General features: G+C 40.9%; 1 protein-coding gene and 1 long non-coding RNA gene across 5 annotated transcripts in view; one reads left to right on the top strand and one right to left on the bottom strand.

The window, feature by feature from the left end:
* LOC143024075 (uncharacterized) overlaps window positions 1-22,500 on the top strand; it is a 216,354-nt gene that overhangs the window by 84,675 nt on the left and 109,179 nt on the right. The window lies entirely within an intron of this gene.
* Window positions 17,054-22,500, bottom strand: part of LOC143024074 (uncharacterized) — a 290,998-nt gene continuing 285,551 nt past the window's right edge. For all 4 annotated transcript variants that reach the window (XM_076182808.1, XM_076182806.1, XM_076182805.1 and 1 more), the window contains exon 4: window positions 17,054-19,421. In XM_076182808.1, the coding sequence (XP_076038923.1) occupies window positions 17,062-19,421 (2,360 nt within the window). In that variant the 3' untranslated portion in view covers window positions 17,054-17,061. The remainder of the gene's footprint in view (window positions 19,422-22,500) is intronic.

Below are 22,500 nucleotides of genomic sequence, written 5' to 3'. Positions count from 1 at the left end.
CAGTCACTTGCGGCGTGTCTCAGCAGACGAAACATGACAGCTCTTTGTTACCCCAAATCCAGATGTAAATCTACTCTCTCCGGCTCGGAAACTGGGGAAACGGCTATGAGGAAGTAGTAGCTATATTTGTATGTATGTAAATAGAAAAGTAATGAATAAATATTGAGATTAATGAGTGTGATATATATATATATATATATATATATATATATATATATATATACATATATATGTATGTATATATATATATATATATATATATGTGCAGAAAAATCACTAAAAACAACACGTGATCCACAAATTTTGCTGGTAACCACTAAGGAAATCGGAAGAAAACAGAAATTCCCAAGCGCTTTCGTGTAATTCATATCTTCAGGGGAATACAGAAAAAGTGTGTTACAAAGAGGTTTAAAAATAACAAGATTATACACTAGGAAAGGAACAGGCATAGTACGAGATGTCACCAAATTAATTTTGGTCACATACATGTAGGTGACCAAAATTAATTTGGTGAATTGTGCTGTTCTCTAGATTTCTTTCTCATTTTGTGTACTAAGACTTATTTTTTCATATGTGACTTTTTGTGCTTTCCCAGTTCCTTTCCTAGTGTATAATCTCGTGTCATCTTGTATTGTGCCAGTTCCTTTCCTAGTGTTTAATCTTGTGACATCTCGTACTATGCCTGTTCCTTTCCTAGTGTATAATCTTATTTTTAAACCTCTTTGTAACACACTTTTTCTGTATTCCCCTGAAGATGTGAATTACACGAAAGCGCTTTGAAATTTCTGTTTTCTTCCGATTTCCTTAGTGGTTACCCGCAAAAAAAAAAAAAAAAAAAAAAAAAAATATATATATATATATATATATATATATATATATATATATATATATATACAGGAAATTCTTACTTCGGGGTTTGCATGTCCCTTACAATTCAAGAAGCACAGATTCGACTTTTTCATTTCCAAAGCTCATAATTTTCTTCATTTGTGCTTTTGTGAAACTATTCAAAATTTCCAACTATATTTCATATTCTTTCCCACCTATATAACGTCTACGGTATATCTTTTTGCATCCCTCTGTTATTATATATTTTTAAGATAAAATGCGGAACTGGGAAAGTAAGGCGACTTATAGAATTCATCTATTAAATTACTATCTTAATTCTCCATTTAACTATGTCTCTGTTACTGTTATAAGTCGTTGGTTATCTCTCTAAAGCTTTGAGTTCGGTTAGCCTTTTACTTCTCCGAATCCTTCCTTCTATATAACCCAAGTTTCTCTTTCTGTTCCCTAGTCACTACATTTTTTCAGTCCAACTCACATCTCACACAGTCTTAACATGCAATTTCCTTTATACTTTTATTAAATACATTGTTACCATGAATTATTTATTTTGTCACTTGCCTCCATCAACATGAGGTCATTCCCTCAACTGAATAGAATCACCTGGCCTAGGGGTGGGCAACCTTTTAAAGTGTGCGTGCCGAAATCGGCTAAACATTTGATACAAAAAAGTTCTCACGTGCCAACGGAGTAACATAATTGATAGGCCTCCTTACACACGAGTATAGGCCCCCTCCTTCCCTCACTCCCTCCTCCCTTCACCTCCTACAAGGATCCCAGTCCACCGCCCAGGACAGTATGCGGTTACCAATGGCCATTCAAAAGAAGTTGGAGATTTACTACTTATTTGTTTTAAGGTGAGCCCTGAATTTAGTGTGCCGGGAGAAAAAAGTCGTTAGTGTGCCATGTTTGGCACGCGTGCCAAATGTTGCCCACCCATGTCCCACCCAACCCTAACCGTTTTTGGGACAGTACATCTTTTAGTATTGTTTCTGGGTTACCTCAGACGCTTTTATTCGGTTCTCTCTCTGAATCCTCAGGTACAGCGAATAGTCAAGCTTCTCTTAATATCAACTTTTTTTTCTGTCATCGCTAACATTCTTTTTTCATGATTGATGACTCCGCTCTTACAAGAATGCTGATCACTTTCTACTTCTACTATCCCTGCGTTCTACTGCCCTCCTTATATCTTGCCCTCCAGCACCCCCTCGTCGGTGGTTCCGCGACTCCTCACTGTGATATTGTCCCCAAGGACAGAAGCGCTGGTTAATGCCGACGGAGTACTAAATATATACATACATACGTACATACATACATACATACATACATACATACATACATACATACATACATACATACATGCATACGTACATACATACATACATACATACATACATGCATACGTACATACATACATACATACATACATACATACATACATACATGCATACGTACATACATACATACATAGGTACATACATACATACATACATACATACATTCATACATAGATACATACGTTTAAATATAACCTCCTGTCGGAAAAACAAACCAAAAGAAACAGACGATCTGTACATTTTGACCACAACTGTGGTCATTTTCAGCTGAAGAGGACCACAGTTGTGGTCGAAATATACAGATTTTCTATTTCTTTTACTTTGTGTCTTCGACAGTGGGTTATATTTAAACATTTTACAAATGTGCAACTACATTTTGGTTTTGTGGTTACATACATACATACATACATACATAACATACATACATACATACACGCAACCATACATACATTTATACACACGTGCATACATACATTTATATAAGGGCACGTATATACATTTATACATACATACATGCATATGTACATGCATGCATATATACATACCTATACACGTGCAGCAGGCACAGTAAGACAGGAGGATTCTATTCAGGTTGACTGCGGACATTTCGAAATAAAGAGGTCAAGACAAGCCCAGATGACCTCCATAATTTGATAGCCTCCCTCCTCGTGTCCTTCCCCCTTGTTGTCATTGGTTCGTCCCTCCCTCCACACGGACAGGACTCGAGGGAGGGAGAGAGAGAGAGAGAGAGAGAGAGAGAGAGAGAGAGAGAGAGAGAGAGAGAGAGAGAAAGAGAGAGAGAGAGAGAAGGAGAGTGAGGGAGAGAAGAAGAGAGAGAGAGAAAAGAAGGGAGAAAGGAAAGGGGAGAGAAAGAGGGGAGTTAGGGAGAGAGAGAGAAAGGGAAGGAGGGAGAGAAAGAGGGAGGGAGAAATGAAACTGGAATAGGAGGGAGGGAGAGAGAGAAAGAGAAAGGAAGGAAGGAAAAGGGGGGAAGAGGGAGGGAGGGAGAAAGAGGGAGTTGGGGAGAGAGGGAATGAAGGAGAAATTGATGGAGAAAGGGAGGAACGGAGGGAGAGAGAGAGAGGGAGTGAATTGAGGGAAAGACGGAGGGAGGGAGGGAAGGACGGAGGGAGAAAGAGGGAGGGGGTGAATGAGAGAAGGACGAAGGGAGGGAGAGAGAGAGAGAGAGAGGGGGGCGAGGGAGAGAGGGAGTGAAGGAGAGAAAGACGGAGGAAGGGAGGGATGGAGGGAGAGAGAGAGGGAGTGGGGGAGAGTGGGAGTGAATTGAGAGAAGGACGGAGGGAGGGAGTGAGGGAGAGAGGGAGGGAGTGAATTGAGAGAAGGACGGAGGGAGGGAGTGAGGGAGAGAGGGAGGGAGTGAATTGAGAGAAGGACGGAGGGAGGGAGTGAGGGAGAGAGGGAGGGAGTGAATTGAGAGAAGGACGGAGGGAGGGAGTGAGGGAGAGAGGGAGGGAGTGAATTGAGAGAAGGACGGACGGAGGGAGTGAGGGAGAGAGGGAGGGAGTGAATTGAGAGAAGGACATTGGGAGGGAGGGAGGGAGGGAGAGGGGGTGAATGAGAGAAGGACGAAGGTAGGGAAGGGAAGGGAAGGAAAGGGGATGAAGAGCCTGTGTTGTCGCCAGGTGATTCTATTAAGCCTCACACAAGTGAAGACGAACGCACCACGTTAATGGTGGTGGTGGAGGAGGAGGAGGAGAGGGAGGAGGAGGAGGAGGAGGTAGGTGGAAGAGGAGGCAGGTGGAGGAGGTGGAGTGCACACAAGGATCATCCCATCTTCTCAGGTTGCAGCTTTCTCATTGCTCACGTCATTGTCTACCACACGTTTCTTTCTTTGTTTTTTTCTTTTTTGTCTTATTTCATGTTACCGTTTGTTGTTTTCTTTTTTTCTTTCTGTCTTTCCTCGTTTCATTTCGCGTCTCGGTACGTCTACTCTCTCTCGTCACCAGCTACATTCTCCTCTCTCTCTCTCTCTCTCTCTCTCTCTCTCTCTCTCTCTTTATTGAGACGATTTTTTTCTGTGTTCACCTGTTGTGTTCTTTCTCCCTGTCTCTCAAGTGTTTGTTGACTTCTATCTCTATCAATTGCTTATTTCTCCTCTCTAATTCTTCTAATTCATCAGTTGTTACCTTTCTATGTTCCATTCATTGATGTTAACCTTTTTATGTTATGTGTTGAGACAAGTTCTGGTAAGTTGAAATGGATAGTGCTACAGGGCAAGGTGGCATATATGCACCTGTGTTTGTATACCTCTCCTAGTGGCAGTACTCTTTTGAAAAAGCTTGTAGCGAAACGAGTGAAGAATAAAACTCGGATTAAGACTCCATTCTCTTCCCAACCAGTTCAACTTTTTATGTTTTTTCATCGGATAGAGTAACCATTAAGACTGATGGTAATGACACCAATAATCATATTGTTAACGGTGATAATGATGATAATAATTATAGTAATAATAGTAATCGCAATAAATGCATTCTGCTAGAGGCAAATCATTCCATTGCTTGTAACAAATCAACGAGTTTCTAGTATCTATATTTCTAAGTGTTATTCGTTTCCTCTGCCCCATTCCATTTTCTTTTCTCCAGTCTTTGTCTTTCTGTTTTAGTTTGTCTGTTATTTGTTCGTTTGAACTCTCGTTTAATACCCTATTAATTGGCAATTCATCGTTTTCCCTATTTTTGTTTACTTATTGTTGAAGAATTTCGTTGTTCCTAATTTGTCTTCCTGTTTTAGTTTGTCTATTATTTGTTCGTTTGAACTCTCGTTTTATACCCTATTAATTGGCAATTCATTGTTTCCCCTATTTTTGTTTATTTGTTGTTGAAGAACTTCGTTATTCACAATTTAGTTTTTATTCTTTTCTGAATCCCTCAAATTTCAGTCTCATTCGAATCCATCTTATCCGTTGTCGACTTTCTTTCCTTAACATCATTTTTATTTCTTTTAATACAGAATTTTTTTTTTTTTTTTTACACAAGATGGTTCTTGATTATCGCTTCATCTTTCCTCCTCCTCCTCCCTCGGTTCTGATTCTCATCTTTCTTTTCCTCTTTAGGTTTTCCCCTTATCATATTTATACTTCCCCCTCCCCTTTTCTTCCTCCTGAGATTGTAGGAAAACGATTTCAAACAGACGTGGCAAAATACTTTTTCCAATCGTGTTGTTGGAATGGTCTCCCATCCAACGTCATCCATTGTGATTGTAGGAAAACGATTTCAAACAGACGTGACAAAATACTCTTTCCAATCGTGTTGTTGGAATGGTCTCCCATCCAACGTCGTCCATTGTGATTGTAGGAAAACGATTTCAAACAGACGTGACAAAATACTCTTTCCAATCGTGTTGTTGGAAGGGTCTCCTATCCAACGTCATCCATTGTGATTGTAGGAAAACGATTTCAAACAGACGTGGCAAAATACTCTTTCCAATCGTGTTGTTGGAATGGTCTCCCATCCAACGTCGTCCATTGTGATTGTAGGAAAACGATTTCAAACAGACGTGGCAAAATACTTTTTCCAATTGTGTTGTTGGAAGGGTCTCCCATCCAACGTCATCCATTGTTCCACTGTAGAGGTATTCTAAAAACGTCTCGACATTGACTTAGCTACAAATACTCAACCAGAATTATTTACTTCTAGATAGATTAAGGAGAAAAAAAAGAGAAAGAAAAAGAAGGAAATAATAGTAATGATGATGATGATAATGATGGTGGTGGTGATTATGATGATAATAGGTTAAGTACCGAAACAGCCATGTAAGGACCAATAGGTCTCTTGCTGTTTCTTTGTCCTCCATGTAACTCCTCCTCCTCCTCGTCCTCCTAACCTCCTCCTCCTCCTCCTCCCTTCCCATCCCAAAATAAATGAGCTTTAGTTTTCACCTCTGGTGTCGTCTTTCAGGAGATAGCTAGCGACTCAGTCATTTAGGTTTTAATTTTGTATAATCACTTATTTATTTGTTTATTTGTTATTCTTTTAGATTTGCCGCGTTTATTAATTTTCTAGATGTGTTTATTTATTTATTTGTTCATTTATTATTGTTTTAGATTTCTCCACATTTAGTCATTTTGTTTGGTTATTTAGATTTGTGTTTATTTGTTTATTTATTTATTTGTTTATTTATTAATCTATTTGCTTGTATTTTTGTTAATCTACATTTATATAGGTATTTATTTCATCAATTGATTAATCTATTTATTTATCCTTTTATTAGTTTTTTTTTCTTTTTTTTTTTAATTATATCCTCTCACACGAGAAGATTGCCCCAATCACGGAGAGAAAGGTGACGACGACATTCAGAAATGTGTCTCATCGTGCGTTGATCCTGGCTGCAGAGGTGCCTCTGAGGCACACAGGTTCTCCAGGAAAAAAAAAAACATATATTAAATCACAATTTTTTAAAGGAGATTCAGGGAATATTTTTTTTCTTTAAGGGGGAGTATTTTCTCTTTCTTTTCTTTTTTGTGGGGGGGAGGATATTTTTAGGTATATTTTTCGGGGTGATATTTTTTGGAAATATTTTGGAGGCATTCTTTGATTTTTTTTTTTTGGGGGGGGGGTTGGGGGTTTGGGGGTGTTGGGGGGGGTTGGGAATAGCGATTCTTGTACCACATCGGGGTAAACTTTCGTGGAGTTCTTGATTAAGATGTCTCATATTGACCCTGTCCTCAGAGGGAGTTTGGGAGTACAAGAAACTCCAAAGTCTTTGTCACTGCCAACGTGGAGTGTCTAGACTCGAGAGTATCACATTCATTAATGAATAATGAATGTATTCAGGTGCGCATTGAAGTGTATAAAGACAATGTGAGTTTCACCATGGTCTTGGATCACGTGTTGGACTCGTTATCGACAGCTATTTCCTTCCCGGAAGAGAGCTCAGGGCTCATATATGACCGATCTATGGGTAATGCTGTGACCTTACTTACACCCACACATACACACCCAACTCCCCGCCCACGAAAGTTGGGGTCACGACTCGCAGCGCAGCGATACTGAAATTATTTCAGCCCTGGACGGGATTCGAACCCGGACCGCCGTAGTGGCGGCCGGGAACTCTACCACTGTGTAAACGTGGGTCAGTTGTAGGGTGGTGGCTTGGATATTGACCGCATTTTATGCAAAATCAGTATTTAAGTAGCCCAGTGGGTGGATATCGTGTCGAACTCGTGAGCAGGTGGTCGTGAGGTCGATTTCCTTTACCCGCTGCGTGGTTTGTTGAGCTGGGTCCCGACAGTCCTGGCTGGGCGGGGAGGTGACCCAAACACCGGCCTAAAAGAAGAAGAAGAAGAAGAAGAAGAAGAAGAAAAAGAAACGGCATGCCGCAACTGACAGGGCTTGCCCTGCCAGGGGTTTCTCACTTCCACTTTATGGGAGTGGGATGATTTTTTTTTTTTTTTTGTGACATCCCTTCATACTAAATCACTCATTTTTCTTTTATAATTAGCAACTGATATCTATTATATACATTATACATATATACACTATGTGTATATATATATATATATATATATATATATATATATATATATATATATATATATATATATATCACAACTAACACCACAGTCGGACGAAAGAAAAAGTTGCGTAAGCGGAACTATATATTTCGATTGCTACCTGCAATCCTCTTCAGTACTACTGAAGAGGATTGCAGGTAGCAATCGAAATATATAGTTCCGCTTACGCAACTTTTTCTTTCGTCCGACTGTGGTGTTAGTTGTGATTTACAAATGTGTTACTACATTTCTCACCTGTGATATATATATACATATATATATATATATATATATATATATATATATATATATATATATATATTAGTGTTTATATATACATATATATATATATACTGTATATATATATATATATATACAGTATATGTATGTATATACATATACATATGCATATATATATGTATATATACATATATATATATATATATGCATATATATACTTATATATATATATATTTATATAATGTATATTTACATATTATATATATTTATATACATATATTTATACATATATACATATATATATATATATATATATATATAAATATATATATATATATATACATATACATATATATATATATATGGTTTGTTTTGGTGCTCTTCGGGTACCCTGGGAAGGATCTACCAGTGTCAGGCAAATTAGATTTGAATTAGACAAATTTAGGTCTGAGAAGAAAATAGGCAAGAACTGGTTTACCGGCAGAGTGGTTAACGAATAGAATAGACTTAGTAACAACCATGCAGTGAATGTTAAAACAGTTGTCTTAAGAGATGATTAGAAAAATTTATGGATAGGGATGACAGGTGGCCATAAATCCTAGTGTAGGCCTTATGGCCTTTTGCAGTGTCCTCGTGGCGAGGGACATGGAACTGACTAGTGTAGGCCTTATAATCTCTCTCAGTCTCCTCCGTTCTTATAATCTTATGCTCTTAATGGTACTACTACAAAAGAGAACGAGTAATACAACAATGACCTTATATTTTATGATGCGATTAGTGTGATGCATCGTACTTATGGCAGCCGATGCTGCGCGCGAGAAATTGACTCGTACTGAAGTGGTCAATGATAATGCTATAGTGGCTCCAGAAGTGCCTTGACCTTCGGGCAGAACTTACCGAGATCGACAAAAAGAGCTGGCGGGTCGTGGACCTCCGCCATCCGTAGAAGTCTGCAATCGCTGATATCATCGGGTTTTTTTCGTCCAGCGCTGGGCGGAGTCATTTGTTAGTAGTAATAATAGTGTGTATATATACACATATATACATACATACATATATATATATATATATATATATATATATATATATATACATATATATATACATATATATATATATGTATATAATATATGTATATATATGTGTATGTGTATATATATTATATATTGTATATATATATGAATATATATGTATGTATATATATATATATATATATATATATATATATATATATATGCAAAATAGGACGAGAAAATCATATGAGAGGTAGAAAGAAAAAAGAAGAGAAGTAAAACACAAGATCAAGGGGAAAAAATAGAGATGTGAAATGGCGGAAGAGTATGACAGAAAAATTTTGAAAGTAATAAAATCATGTTTTGGAAGGAAATTAAGAGAGGAACGGGAGGCGATTTAAGTAGAGAAGAAAGGGCAAAAAGTGTAGATGGAGAAATGATAATGAAAGAGACGGCGGTAAGAGGATGATGGACAGAATATTTTAGAGGGTTGTTAAATGTGAAGGAGGATACGGAGGGAAAGATAGTTGCAGTGTGAAGCGCTAAGAAAATTACAGTGATGAGTGAGGAAAATGGAGGAGAAATAAGGAAGGATGAGATGAAAGCAGTTATCAAAATGATAAGAGCAGGTATGGCACCTGGGTTAGATGGGTCTCATGTGAAGAGTTTTAAAAAGGAGGTACAGTGATGGTGGACTGGTTAGTGAGGTTGTTTAATATTTGTCTAAAAGAGGGTAGAGTACCGAAGGACTGGAGGACTGCCTGTATAGTCCCGCTTTATAAGGGAAAAGGGGACAAGTGTGAGTGTAGTAATTTCAGCGGGATAGTTGGGAAGGCTTATGGAAGGGTTATAATTTAGAGGATTAGGAGAGGAAGAGAGGGAGTAATTGGTGAGGAACAGTGTGGGTTTAGGGCAGGTAGGGGTTGCGTGGATCAGATTTTTGTGGTAAGGCAGATATGTGAGAAAGCTTTAGGAAAAAGTAAGGATGTTTTTGTGCCTTTAGAATTTGGAAAAGACTTATGATAGGATAGACAGGAAGGCACTGTGGGAGGTATTGCAGATATATGGGATAGGAGGAAAGCTGTTAAAAGCAGTCAAGAGTTTTTACGAGAGTAGTAAATCTTGTGTTAGAATTAGAAATGGAGACAGCGAGGGGTTTGAGGTAAAGGTGCGACTTCGCCTGGAATGTGTCTGTCGTCATGGCTGTTCAATGTATACATGGATGGGTTGGTGCGAGAGGTGAATGCAAGGTTAATGGTCCGGGGATTGGAGATTGTTAATAAAATGGAGAAAAACGGGAGATAAGCCAGTTGTTGTTTTCTGACGACACTGTGCTTGTACCAGGATCAGAGGAGAAATTAAGGAAGTTAATGACGAGTTTGGGAAGGTGTGCGAAAGAAGGAAGTTAAAAATAAACGTGGTTAAAATTAAGGTGATGAGATATACAAGGGGATAGGTTGGCAGCTAATTGGAAGTGAGTATTAAGGGAGAGAGACTGAAGGAAGTGGATAGTTTTAAATATTTGGGTGCGAATGTGGCGTTAAAGGGAGGAGTGGAGGTAGAAGTAAAATGTAGATTGAGAGAAGCAAGTAAATACCTTGGTGAATTAAAAAGTGTAATGGGAAATGGACATTTTGGAATAGATACTAAGAGGAAATTGTATGAAGGGGCGATTGTTGCCGACAGCACTGTATGGGGCAGAAGCATGGAACACAAGGGAGGAAGAAAAAGTTTAAATGTGTTTGAGATGAAATGTCTGAGAAGTATTGTAGTGGATACTAGGATGAATAAAATGAGAAACGAGGAGATGAGGAGGAGAGCGGGGGTGAAAAAGGAGTTGGGAGACAGGGTTGGTGAAAGAGTAGTGAGATATTTTGGACACATGGAAAGAATGAGTGAAGAAAGATTAGTAAAAGAAGTGTGGAAGGCAGAAGTGGATGGAGTGAACATGAGGGGACGACAAAGGATGAGATGGGGTGAAAGGGGCGTTGGGAAAGAGGGGGATGTCTGTTGAGCAAGGAAGGGAGAGGACAGAACATAAGTGTGAGTGGAGAACGGTTGTTTATGGGTGATGCTGTGATGCATGGAAACGGAGTGGGTGGGGGATGGGAGGTTAGGGAGTATGTGTGAATGATATTTTGATGCAGCCCGAAGGATTTTCTCCCCGTTTTCTGCATGAGGGGACGGAGGGGAGGGGGGTCGCCAATTCAATGAAGCGGCCTTGCTGTGGATGTGGTATGTCCTGCTGCGTTGCTTCTGATTCAGATCGGTGTGCGAAATGCAGGGATGACCCATCATCCAGGACGAGCCAAGAAAAGAGGGAGGGAGGATTGGTGAACTGGAGTGGAGTATTTGAGGATGAAATGGGTGACTTTGGCTACTTCCCTTGTAAGGAGGAAAAAGCCCTTTGTACAAGTATATGTATGAATATAATAGGTATATATATATATATATATATACATATATATATATATATATATATATATACATATTACACGTATGCATACATATATATATATATATATGTATATATACATATATACAGTATATATATATATATATATGCAATATATATACAGTATATATATATATATATATGTATGTATATATACATATATGTATATATATATATATATATATATATATGTATATATATATATATATATATATATATATTCAGCCAATACTCCATTACCCACGAGAAGAGATAGCCAGTCATGAAAGAGAAGTATCGTAACCCCTTGTATTGTTTTTCAAAATATTCCTTCCTACTTTCACCATGAAAACATTGCACCACATGACTTCCCCATCGATTCTGTCATCTTATTCACTGTGCATCTTACACTCATTTAACACTTATCTGCACACGTTTTTGCTTGTTCGACATCCTGACATTCACATCATCTATCCATCTTTCCCTTGATCTGCTCCACAACTTCTTGAGTCATATGATAATGTCTATCCTCATCCATTCTCATACTATGACCTAGCCGCCTCAAGATGGCCTGTTCTGTTCTTTCTCCAAGTTCTGTCTGTACTCTTATCCTTTCTCGTGCTCCTTCGATTCGCCTTCCGTCAGATTCGTGACGCAGCACTTGGCCTTAAGCACCACCGTTCCACTTTCTCTCCACGATGTATTTCCCTTGCACACATCGTCCAGACCTCACTCCCATACACAGTGGTCATCATCAGCATCATCATCAGTTGGGGGCATACACCAGGAAGCGCGTTGCTTCACTCAAACGCAAGTTCCGGTCCCCACGGTCTGTCCGAACAGATTCCCATGTACCCAGCCACCCTCCCTTCCTATTCCAGACAACTCTGGATAGGTTCCATCAACTTGCTCTGCCATGAATTTTGTGGACGTCCTCATCGTCTCCTTCATCGAAGGTTGCCTCTTGTGGAGACAACCCTATGAGTAGGATCGACATCAGGGATACGTTGCACAAAGGTCCGCTTCGTGTATTCCTTTCGTTGCTTCCATTAGCATTCTTTTCTGTACGGCTCTTAAAGCCCCTACTACATTCTACCCCTCCTTCACCCTATCAATCATCTTTTTCTTCGTTATTTCTCTTTCTTGTGTATCTGTGCCCTCTGCTCTTGGATCCCAGTAGAACCCTACTTTCGGCTCTCTTCTCCAACATACCTTACCAAGTCGTCTCACTGTAAACATTTTTCTGATTCATCGAACAGAACAGTGTCATTCTAACTCACGAGACTATTCATCAACTGTTCTTGACCAGCTCTCCAAATATACTTCCATACTCATAATTATTGCTTTTATTGTTCTTGTTGCTCCATACATACTCGTATACAGATTAAACAACCACGGCAACATTATACACCCCTGCCTCAAACCGATACTCACCTCAGATATCTCGCTTTCTCTATTGCCTTCAGGGGAACACAGATAAAAATGATAATACGGTAAGGTTTAAAAGACAATAGACTTAAACACTAGGAAGGAACTATCAGTGCACATTGACAGTGCCTTTCCTAGTGTTTAGTCTCTTGTCTTTTAAACCTTACTGTATTACCATTTTCATTTGTATTTCCCTGAAGATGTGAACAACACGAAAGCGCTTGAGAATTCTGTTTCTTTCCGGATTTTCTTTTGTGGTTACCAGCAACTTTTTGGATCACGTGTTTATTGTAGTGATCATTTTGCATATATATATATATATATATATATATATATATATATATATATATATATATATATATATATATATGTATAATTTTTTTAATTCATATTTCCCTTTGTTCTGCTACCCTCCTTAAATATCACCGAGTCTCCATCTCTTCGGTGCGGTATTGTCTTCAGGTGTAGATAAGAAGTGTTTTATTATTGACAAAATAGAATACTTCTCTGTCAGCTGTCTTCACTGGTCGTTTTTCCAATCTTCCTTTTCTTTTGGTTTCATCTACCTGCATCCAATTTGATTTCTTTCTTCCCTTTATAATCAGTGATAATAGTAGTAATGATAACAGCAATAATATCGATCGTCATATTGATGATAATATTACTTGTTCCACTTTGAAAAGTGACACGCCAATCCTCGTGCCAGACAAGAAAGAATCATTTTAAGAAATGTATCATCATCAGTTTGATATCTCAGAGGAAGTACTCGGGTAAAAGGATCAGAAAACAAAACAACAATGCTCTGTAGAAACAATTGAAAACTTTATGGAAACATGATACAAGGCAGAATAGGGGGGATAAGATGGACAATGGTGACAATATATCATATGATGCAGACGGCAATATATGTATATGTAAATATATATATATATATATATATATATATATATATGTATATATATGTAGGACCCAGTGGTGACAGACAGAAGATCAGAATGTTAAGTCCAAACGGTGGTGGTTGTGCATTGTGGTGTCCGACGCTAACACTCTCTGGATAGACTCGCATCACACACTTTACATACTTTATTCCAGTTGGCGCCAGGCAATTTTATTCAGTCGAGGGATGACCTTAGGACAAAAGACGAGGTCTCAAGACTTCCGTGTCCAACCCTAAACTGATTGAAATCACCTGGTGTTCATCGGATTTTTTTTCTTCTTTTGAAATACCAACGTGGACACACCGAACCCAGTCTGCGACGTAATAAACCTGACAATATATCCTTCGTTGTTGTCGCATTTAATTCAGCTTCGTTTATGGAAAGTAATCTTATTATTATAAGGGAACTGGTGTATTATATAGAAATGTATTAGATACTCAACAACGAAGGAAAATATTGGCGCTTTGATATGTCGTGATTTGAGTTCTGGGGTTGTCACATCGCCGCGTTGCAGTTCGCTGCAAGTCTACGAGAGAGCTTCTGGGCCAGAGAGTGGTAGTGACGTCACCTCTTTCCTCGACCTGTGAGAGATTCGGTCTGGTCGTCGTTTCCCTTCACTGCATCAAACATCACACAATAGAATTCCAAATGGTACAGTCCCTCTTACAGATCAAATGTCATCCGATAACTAAGTCGTCAGCGAATACATTGGGTTGAACAGTCTAATCAAGTCACCCACACACGGACAAAGGTATCTTTAGGATATAGGATTTCACTTGTCATACATTATTCCTTATGTCTTTAATATTTCTGTGTCGTGCAGCATTGTCACTTTACACCACGTCACTCATTATTCTTTTTTTCCAAGATGTCGTTAGGTATCTTATGTGTCAACAAGTATTCTAATTGGTTATTACCTATTAATTCACGTCGCCAGGGATTTTGCAAAATACACAGAATTTCACGATCCACGCTGTATTTCACATGATGCCACCTGGCACTTCGTACGTCACACAGTATTTCACAAGAAGTCGCCTCGCATGTCACATATTCCCTGATATTTGTCACATAACATCACGTCATTGGATATTCGCAGGTCAATCACTGTGTCAGTCTTTCGCATACCGTCTTGTATTTACACGTCACATACTACTCCACATGCCACGTAGTATTCCTCATGCCACATGCTATTTCTCATCATGTTATTCATGTGTAACATCAGCCATGCATGTACATGAAGCAGGAGAATCTTACGAGAGGGTCATGATCTTCTATGTATCATTATGAATAAGCACATGCATATATGGATGTACATTACCATGTACACAAGTGCATATCTTAAGCATAATCATGTACTATGGCGGGCAAATAAACCTGACCCATGCAATGCCAAAACTATCCAAAATCATTTACTGCTTTTGCTGTATTAATAGATTTTTTTTCTTTACAAAAAAGAAAATCATTACACGAAAAACATCATATACTTAGTAAGACGTATTTGCATAGTTTTGTTATATCCTAAATCAAGTTTATTTGTCCGCTTTAGTGCATATATGAACGCATAGGCATTCAAACGTGAGCATGTGGGCATACATACGCCATTGTGTCTGTATGTGTAGTTGAGAATTTAATAAACACACACAAGGAGGTGTGGAAGAGAACATAGGCATACGCACTTGAAGATGGAGGATTACGCATACTGTATATGTGTAGTCGTATGCTTAAGAGTGAGAACACACACTTACATGAACGTGTGGGCAAATACACATGAGTATGTAAATCTATGAGCTCCTGCATTCGATAGAGTTGAACATATTCATAACTGGTCGGTACATGAGAGAACACCTGTAGTGTTGGTCGTTATGGTATAAGAACATTTGCGTGGTTGGTCGTTATAACATATAAATCATGTGGATGGTGGTTGTATAAAAAATCTGCAGTGTTGATCGCTATGAGAACACATGTCTTGTCCGGCGGCGCTTTTACGATAAAGATGGAGGTTGCATCGACACCTACTCCAGGTCCTTGGAGCCATGCCTCTCTATCCTTGCACTTGGTCTCAGGGTACATTCCTGTATCATTAGCCTGGGTCACCAGAATCTAACATCTGTACACTGCTGATCATCACCGTCTAATGCTCACACTGTTGGCAGTGACAACACAGTAACACCTGCACTACTAGTAGTCGCAGTACAACACCTGTACTTTGACAATAGAACACCTAAGTTGTTGGTAATGACAACACAACACCTGCAACAATACAACACTCGTATTGCTGGTAAAAGTGACAACATAATGCCTACACTACTAAATGATAGCAGTAATAACACCTGTAATCCTGGTGGTGACATCATCGCACCTGCACTGCCGATAGCAGTAAATCATTTTACACCTGCACTCGGCACTGTTGACGACGGCGGCGGGGACTACGTCAACCTCTGCTACGACGCCGTCATAGTTTGCACAGTTGGGCACAGGAGTCTGGCCACACACCGTCAACGTCCTCGTCCCCTGGGACTGGCACTGTAGTTGACCAGAGCTTCTATCCTTGTGGACAACCTCGCGCCTCCAGTTAAAAGGGGCTCATCAAGAAGAGCAGTCTGTTAGTTAGCATCCTGAGTAATCACCTCTCTTCGTTCACCCATCGGTGCTCTCCAGCTTACCGTAGTTTGCATATTTTACGTACTGTACATATAAATTAACTTCTAGGTCGAGTGAAATTACTTTTGGAAACATATAATATTTACATTCACATATAATGCAACACATACCCACAAGCATGCATAGAAACACACACACAAACGTACACGCTTGCATACACATTAAGAAAAACGTTTGCAGCCGTTGAAGCCTCTGAGACGTAGAGCTTTAAGAAAAAAAATCTCAGCTTCCCCGCTCGGGCTGACACAGGTCTCACTTGAGCAGCGGTTCCTGTCTCTGCGAGGTGAGTCTTTGCATCGCCTATATTAGGGAATGTCAAGGTCGGTGGTTTTCTTGTAATTACGTATAACTGAAAGGATGAGAGTAAGCCCGATTTGAAGACCTCTCGAACTTCTGAATGTCCTCAACGAACAAAGATACGTCTTCAATGAGCTTCAAAAACGATCTAACAAAACTGTTCCAGTCAGGTCCTTGTTAGAGGCCTCCATTTGTCTTCCACGGAAGGCTTGTATAGGCACATACAAAACTAAACAGAAAGAGTCTTCACTCCACTTTCGGTCCAACTCGGAATTGCTTTTTTTCTTTTTTTCTTTTTTTCTTTCTATTTTACATCGGCTTTGGTTCCTTTCCCTGCCCTTGAGAAGTGTCTCCTTTATACATCCTGAATAGCGACTCGGAAGCCATAGTCGTCCTCCTGGTTGCGAGCCAGAGCGTCCTTTGAGGCGCCGGACAAGGAGGCCGCCACTTTCCCGCAAGGCGATCCACCCGCGAGGTCGCCGCAAGGAAAAGCAGCCGCAGGGTGGTGTCCTGGCGCCTTCTCTTGTTGCTGCTGCTGCTGCTGCCGAGTGTCCTGCTGCCGTTGCTCCTGCAGCCGTTGATCCCGATGTCTTTGCTCTTGATGCAGCGGCTGCGTTTGAGGTCGATGGTCTTTATGCCTCTTCTCGAGCTGTTTCTGCTGTCCGTGCAACCGTTGCTCCTGAAGAAGTTGCTCTTGTGATATGTTTTCTTGGTGTCGGTGTTCCACGTGCTTCTGCTCCTGAAGCCGCTGTTCTTTCAACCGCTGGTCTTGCAGCCTGTGCCTCTGCTGTTTCTGTTCTGGTAGTCTTTGATCGGTTTGTTTTTTCTCCTGATCTTGTAGTCGTTGCTCCTGCAGCTCGTTTTGTTTTGTCTGCGGTTGTTGCTTGCAGGCTTGATGCTGCTGCTGCTGCTGCTGCTGGTAGTTGTGGCCTGAGGACGATGTCGCGGCGGTGGTGGTCGTGCCAGCGCCTCTGTACTCTTGTTCCAAGGATGCCGAAATACAGCGTCGGTCGTCACGATCTCTGAATATGGAATAAAGGTTACTTCGTCTGTTGACCGACTTCGGATAACTCTGGTCCTCCTGCTCAGGTTTCGCATTCTGGCTGAAGGAACCCTCCTGCGGACTCAGGACCAACTGCTGACGGGCACCTTGCTGCTGAAATGCCCCTTCGCTGCTGCAGGCGCCTTTAGCAGCCTCACTGCCGACGTTCCCGTTGACCTTCAGGGCACTACAGGTTGCTCCTCCGGGCACTTGGCATGAAGCTGCTGCAGCTTGAGTCTTGATGCAGACTGGCCCAGACTCTTTGAAAATAGGTTTTGGCGGCGGTATGGGCTTTCTGTTGGACTTCACCGGCAGAGGCGGAGGAGGATGGAGTACAGTGAGAAGAGGAGGTCGGCCCGTGTGGGGCAGATACTGAACTTCGGGAGGCTTCGGAGGAGGAAGAGGAGGCGAGGCCACCGGACTCTGGAGGGTCTGTCGCATCGCTGCGCAGTCGCAGTTCCCATTGACAGGGAGGACCTTGTTGAGGGACTCCAGGGAAGCCATGTAAGACTTCTCGGGAGGACAAGACCGAGGGGGTGCTGATGATGCTGGTGCCTCTTTCGAAGGAGACACTTCGGGTTGGGGTTGGGTCGCTGAGGGGCTGGACTGTGGTGGCTGTGGAGGGGGCTGCGACGGCGGCTGCAGCGTCATGGCCTGTCTCATGGGTGTCAGGGCGTCGGGTCTGAGGAGGTTGGCCGGTCTTGCTGGCAGGGGCGGAGGCGTGGCTGAGCGGGACTCGGGCTTGACGGGAGGAACCAATTCGTAAAGGATCTCTTCGTAGAGGTGGTAGTCAGCCAAAGATGCGCTGTTGTACGAGCACTCCGAGACCGTTTCGTCTTGGTTGTTGTGATCCGGAGGAGCGTGGCAACAAGGAAGCAGGGCCGCCTTACTGTCGACGCTACTGCAGGAGTCGTTGACGGGGGCGTTGACGTGTTGTCGACTGAAGACAGATGACGACGATGAGGAGGAGGAGGAGGAGGAGGAAGAGGAGGACACGGGCGGGAGGACGACCTCGTCACTGCAACGTAAAGTCTTCAAGGATGAAGACGTGGTACTCCATTGACACTGTTTAAGATGACTGATGTGCTGTAGTTGTTTCTGTTGTTGCTGTTGTTGTTGCTGTTGTTGGAGGTGGTTGTTGTTGTTGTTATGGAACTGGTGATGATGGTGGTGGTGGTGGTAGTGGTAGAGCTGGCTACGGTGGTGGTGGTGGTGGTGGTGGTGGTGATGGTGAAGGTGCTCAGACGAAGATGAGCTCCCGGTGAGTTCGGTAATAAAGCAGCCCTTGGCGGTGCCCCCCTCGCTGTACAAGGAGGACGAGCACGTCGAGGCTGAGGAGCACGAGGAGGCCCCTGGCGGGTGGTGGGTGGCGGTGGTGGTGTCGGGCAGTCGGACACAGGCCGAATCGAAGCCGAAGGCACGCTGGGTGACTGGCGGGAGGTGCTGGGGGCGGGGATCGCAGGTCGACGACGGGAGAGTGTCCAGGAGAGCCCGCATGCACAGCGCCACGTGCGAGGAGGGGGAGCCGCACTCTAAGCTGTAGTCGGAATCACAACAGCTGAGGTTGTAGCAGCACGGGGGGACCACCGGGTGCGGGAGGCGACACGTCGGGGCGCCGCTGCAGTCTCCTGGGTTACTGCTGGATAAGCAGACTGTTGGTACCAGACTCGTCCCTGCGAGAAACGAGAGAAATGGAAATGTAAGATGGGGAAGTGTTATCGACGGGAGGGCATGGCAGGTGCCACTTCACTTATCACTTCACTGTGGAAGAATACCAGTCTATAAGTTCGTAGGCTTTGAAACCATACACACGCGTATGTATATATACTGGTGTATATATATATATATATATATATATATATATATATATATATATATATATATATAATTAAAAGTGCTGGCTCATTGTGCATTTATTATTTAAGAAACTAATAAATGCACAATTGACCATCACTTTCAATGAAGTATGTATAAGAGAAAATATCTTGCCCATATATATGTGTGTATATATATATATATATATATATATATATATATATATATATATATACGTGATAATAAAACAGATAATGTATATATATATGATCATGTTCAAGAGAAATCTGTACATTATGAATTCCATGAAAAGTGCAAACAGACATGCAAGTGTTGGAAACCGCATCCCTATGGTGTGCTGTTTAGGGATGCCGTCAGTACACATAAGTATATTATGTATATACACGTTATGAATGTTTAGACTAAGTAAATCTATGAAATACTTGTATGTGTGTATGTGTACATATCTTGGTTTGTGGATATATTCGTAATGTGCTTGTAGATGTTCACTTCTTTGGACCAGGCTGCGTCTCTGCGACTGGAATTGGTTAGGATAAGTTGTGTTAGGTTAGGAAAAGTCAGGCTGGGTTAGGATGGGTATAATAGGTGATGTTAGGTTAGGTTAGTCGAAGCAAAAAGCCGCAGAACCTAACCTAGCTGAGCTAGAGGGATTTAAAAACAATACTCTGTTTCACTGGATCCGAGAATAATTAGTTTCTATTTGATAAACGATTACATACACCAGGCGGGTATCGAACCCTAGACTCGTGATTGAAGCGTCTGCGATTCGAATACCGGCGGGGATAACCATTTATACAATATATGTATGTATGAGTGTTGTATTCCTCTGTACTGTTGTATTGTATTGTCTTGTGTTGTTGTATTGTGTAATGGGGATGTAATTAATGTGAAAACTAAGAGAACCTAAATGTAGGAACGAAATGGTGTGGAAATATTTCACACTTTAAATATAAAAAAGACAAAACCTAAAGATACGAAAAAAATATTCTGTCGATTCTTCTAAAGAAAATTATTTTTCATCCACTTGAAGTCGCACAAAATCTGGTTACGTGGAAAGCCCACTAAAGAGTGGGGGGAAATGAAAAATTTGCTTAAAATGTGAGAGGTTTGCCCTCACCTATGGCGTTGATGCCTTTCTACAGATAAAATTGTTGACAAATAAAGGTGTCACATGACAAAGCACAACAAAGAAAGCACAAGATATAGCAATGAGGGAAATATAATTATGATTAAGGTAATGGCAAAGGTACCAACAGGAATAATGATAATGAAAATAATAATAACAAGATAAAATGTACAGAAATAATACGGACCAAAATGATAACGATGGAAATTATGATAATAATAACAATAACGGTAATAATAACAATAATAACGATAATAACTGATAATAATGATAATGATGATAACAGTAGTAATAATGATAATGATGATAATGATGATAACAGTAGTAATCATAATAATAATAGTAATAATTATAATAATAGTGATGGAAACTAATAATGATCGAATGATAATGCAGAAGTAGTGACAAATGTCTCGATGATATCAATGACTGCAACAACAACAGCAAGACTATCATGCACTTGAAAGCTGCCGGGCAAGGCCACGCACAAACAAACAAACAAACAAGCAAACCAAAGATCCAAAAATCGACAACAACAACAACAACAAAAAGAAGCAGAACAGAGAGACATCACGAAAGTATGACAATCATCACCAAAACCACGCCGTCGACTGAACACACCGGTTTCTGTCCCTCCGACACACTTTGGGTTTTCAATGTCCTCTGTAGGGAGGAAGAGGGGACGAGGGGGAGAACGGAAGAAGGGACGAGGGGGAGAAGGGGAGAGGAGGGGGAGGTGACACCATCATCCTCCTCTTCCTCCTCCTCCTCCTCCCCCTCCTCCTCCTTCTCCTCCTTCTCCTCCGGTGCTGCTGCTGCTGCTGGTGGTGGTCCTCCCTCCTTACTCTGAGGAGGTGATGGCGGCGGCGTCTCGGCGCGGGAAGGCTTCGGGATCCCGTTTCTCCCGCTTGCTGCAGTGGGACCTAGAAGGAACGCACATGGCCTAGGGCACCTCCCACTAATTAATTCAAACACAGGGGTCCCCTACTGTCCCCCAAATTAATTGGAATACAGGGGTCTCCCCTCTTCCCACTAATTGATTAGAACTTGGAGCTCCCCACTAATTACTTAGAGCCCAGGAGTCCCCTGATCATTAGTGAGAACCTAGGATTTCAATACTAGAATCTAGGACCTCGTCACTAATTATAACATAGGGTTCTACCACTAATTAGAAGCTAGGGATTCTCCATTAATTAGTTTGGGACCTAGAGCCTCCCACTCATTAGTTAGAGGCTCAGACTCCCTCAATTGTTACTCGTGCTCTAGGTTTCGACACTAATTAGAGCCGAGAGGGGACGTGTGGCGCGCCTGAATGAAGCCGCCTGGTCAAGACCAGAAGTTTCTTGCTTGACGACACAAAATGAATCAAAGTTCACCAGATATAGAAGGATGACTTTACAGTGTTTTAGTTATTGTCAGGCGACTTTATTCGCGTGTAGGGTCACTCTCGGCCTATTAAAGGAATCAACACACGCACATATATATATATATATATATATATATATATATATATATATATATATATATATATATATATAAAGACGATTTTACTCAAGGGTATGAAGAAGAAGCGAAGAAAATCTTCGTTTAGGGAGTGTGGGTCACCCTCCGGCTGAATGAAAATCACAACACTCAAATGTAAATGTAAATAGGTAGTTCACATTATTCGGAATATCAAATCACAAGTCTCCATTATCCACAATTATTATCTTTATTATCATTATTATTATTATTATTATTATTATTATTATTATTATTATTATTACTACCATTATTATTATCATTATTAT

The sequence above is a fragment of the Oratosquilla oratoria genome, unplaced genomic scaffold (genome assembly GCF_046742065.1).
Source record: "Oratosquilla oratoria isolate Oo_2021 unplaced genomic scaffold, ASM4674206v1 SCAFFOLD88, whole genome shotgun sequence".
Taxonomy (NCBI): Eukaryota; Metazoa; Arthropoda; class Malacostraca; order Stomatopoda; family Squillidae; genus Oratosquilla; species Oratosquilla oratoria.
The sequence above is the reverse complement of the archived record's forward strand: the minus strand, read 5'-3'. Positions and strand labels throughout refer to the sequence as shown.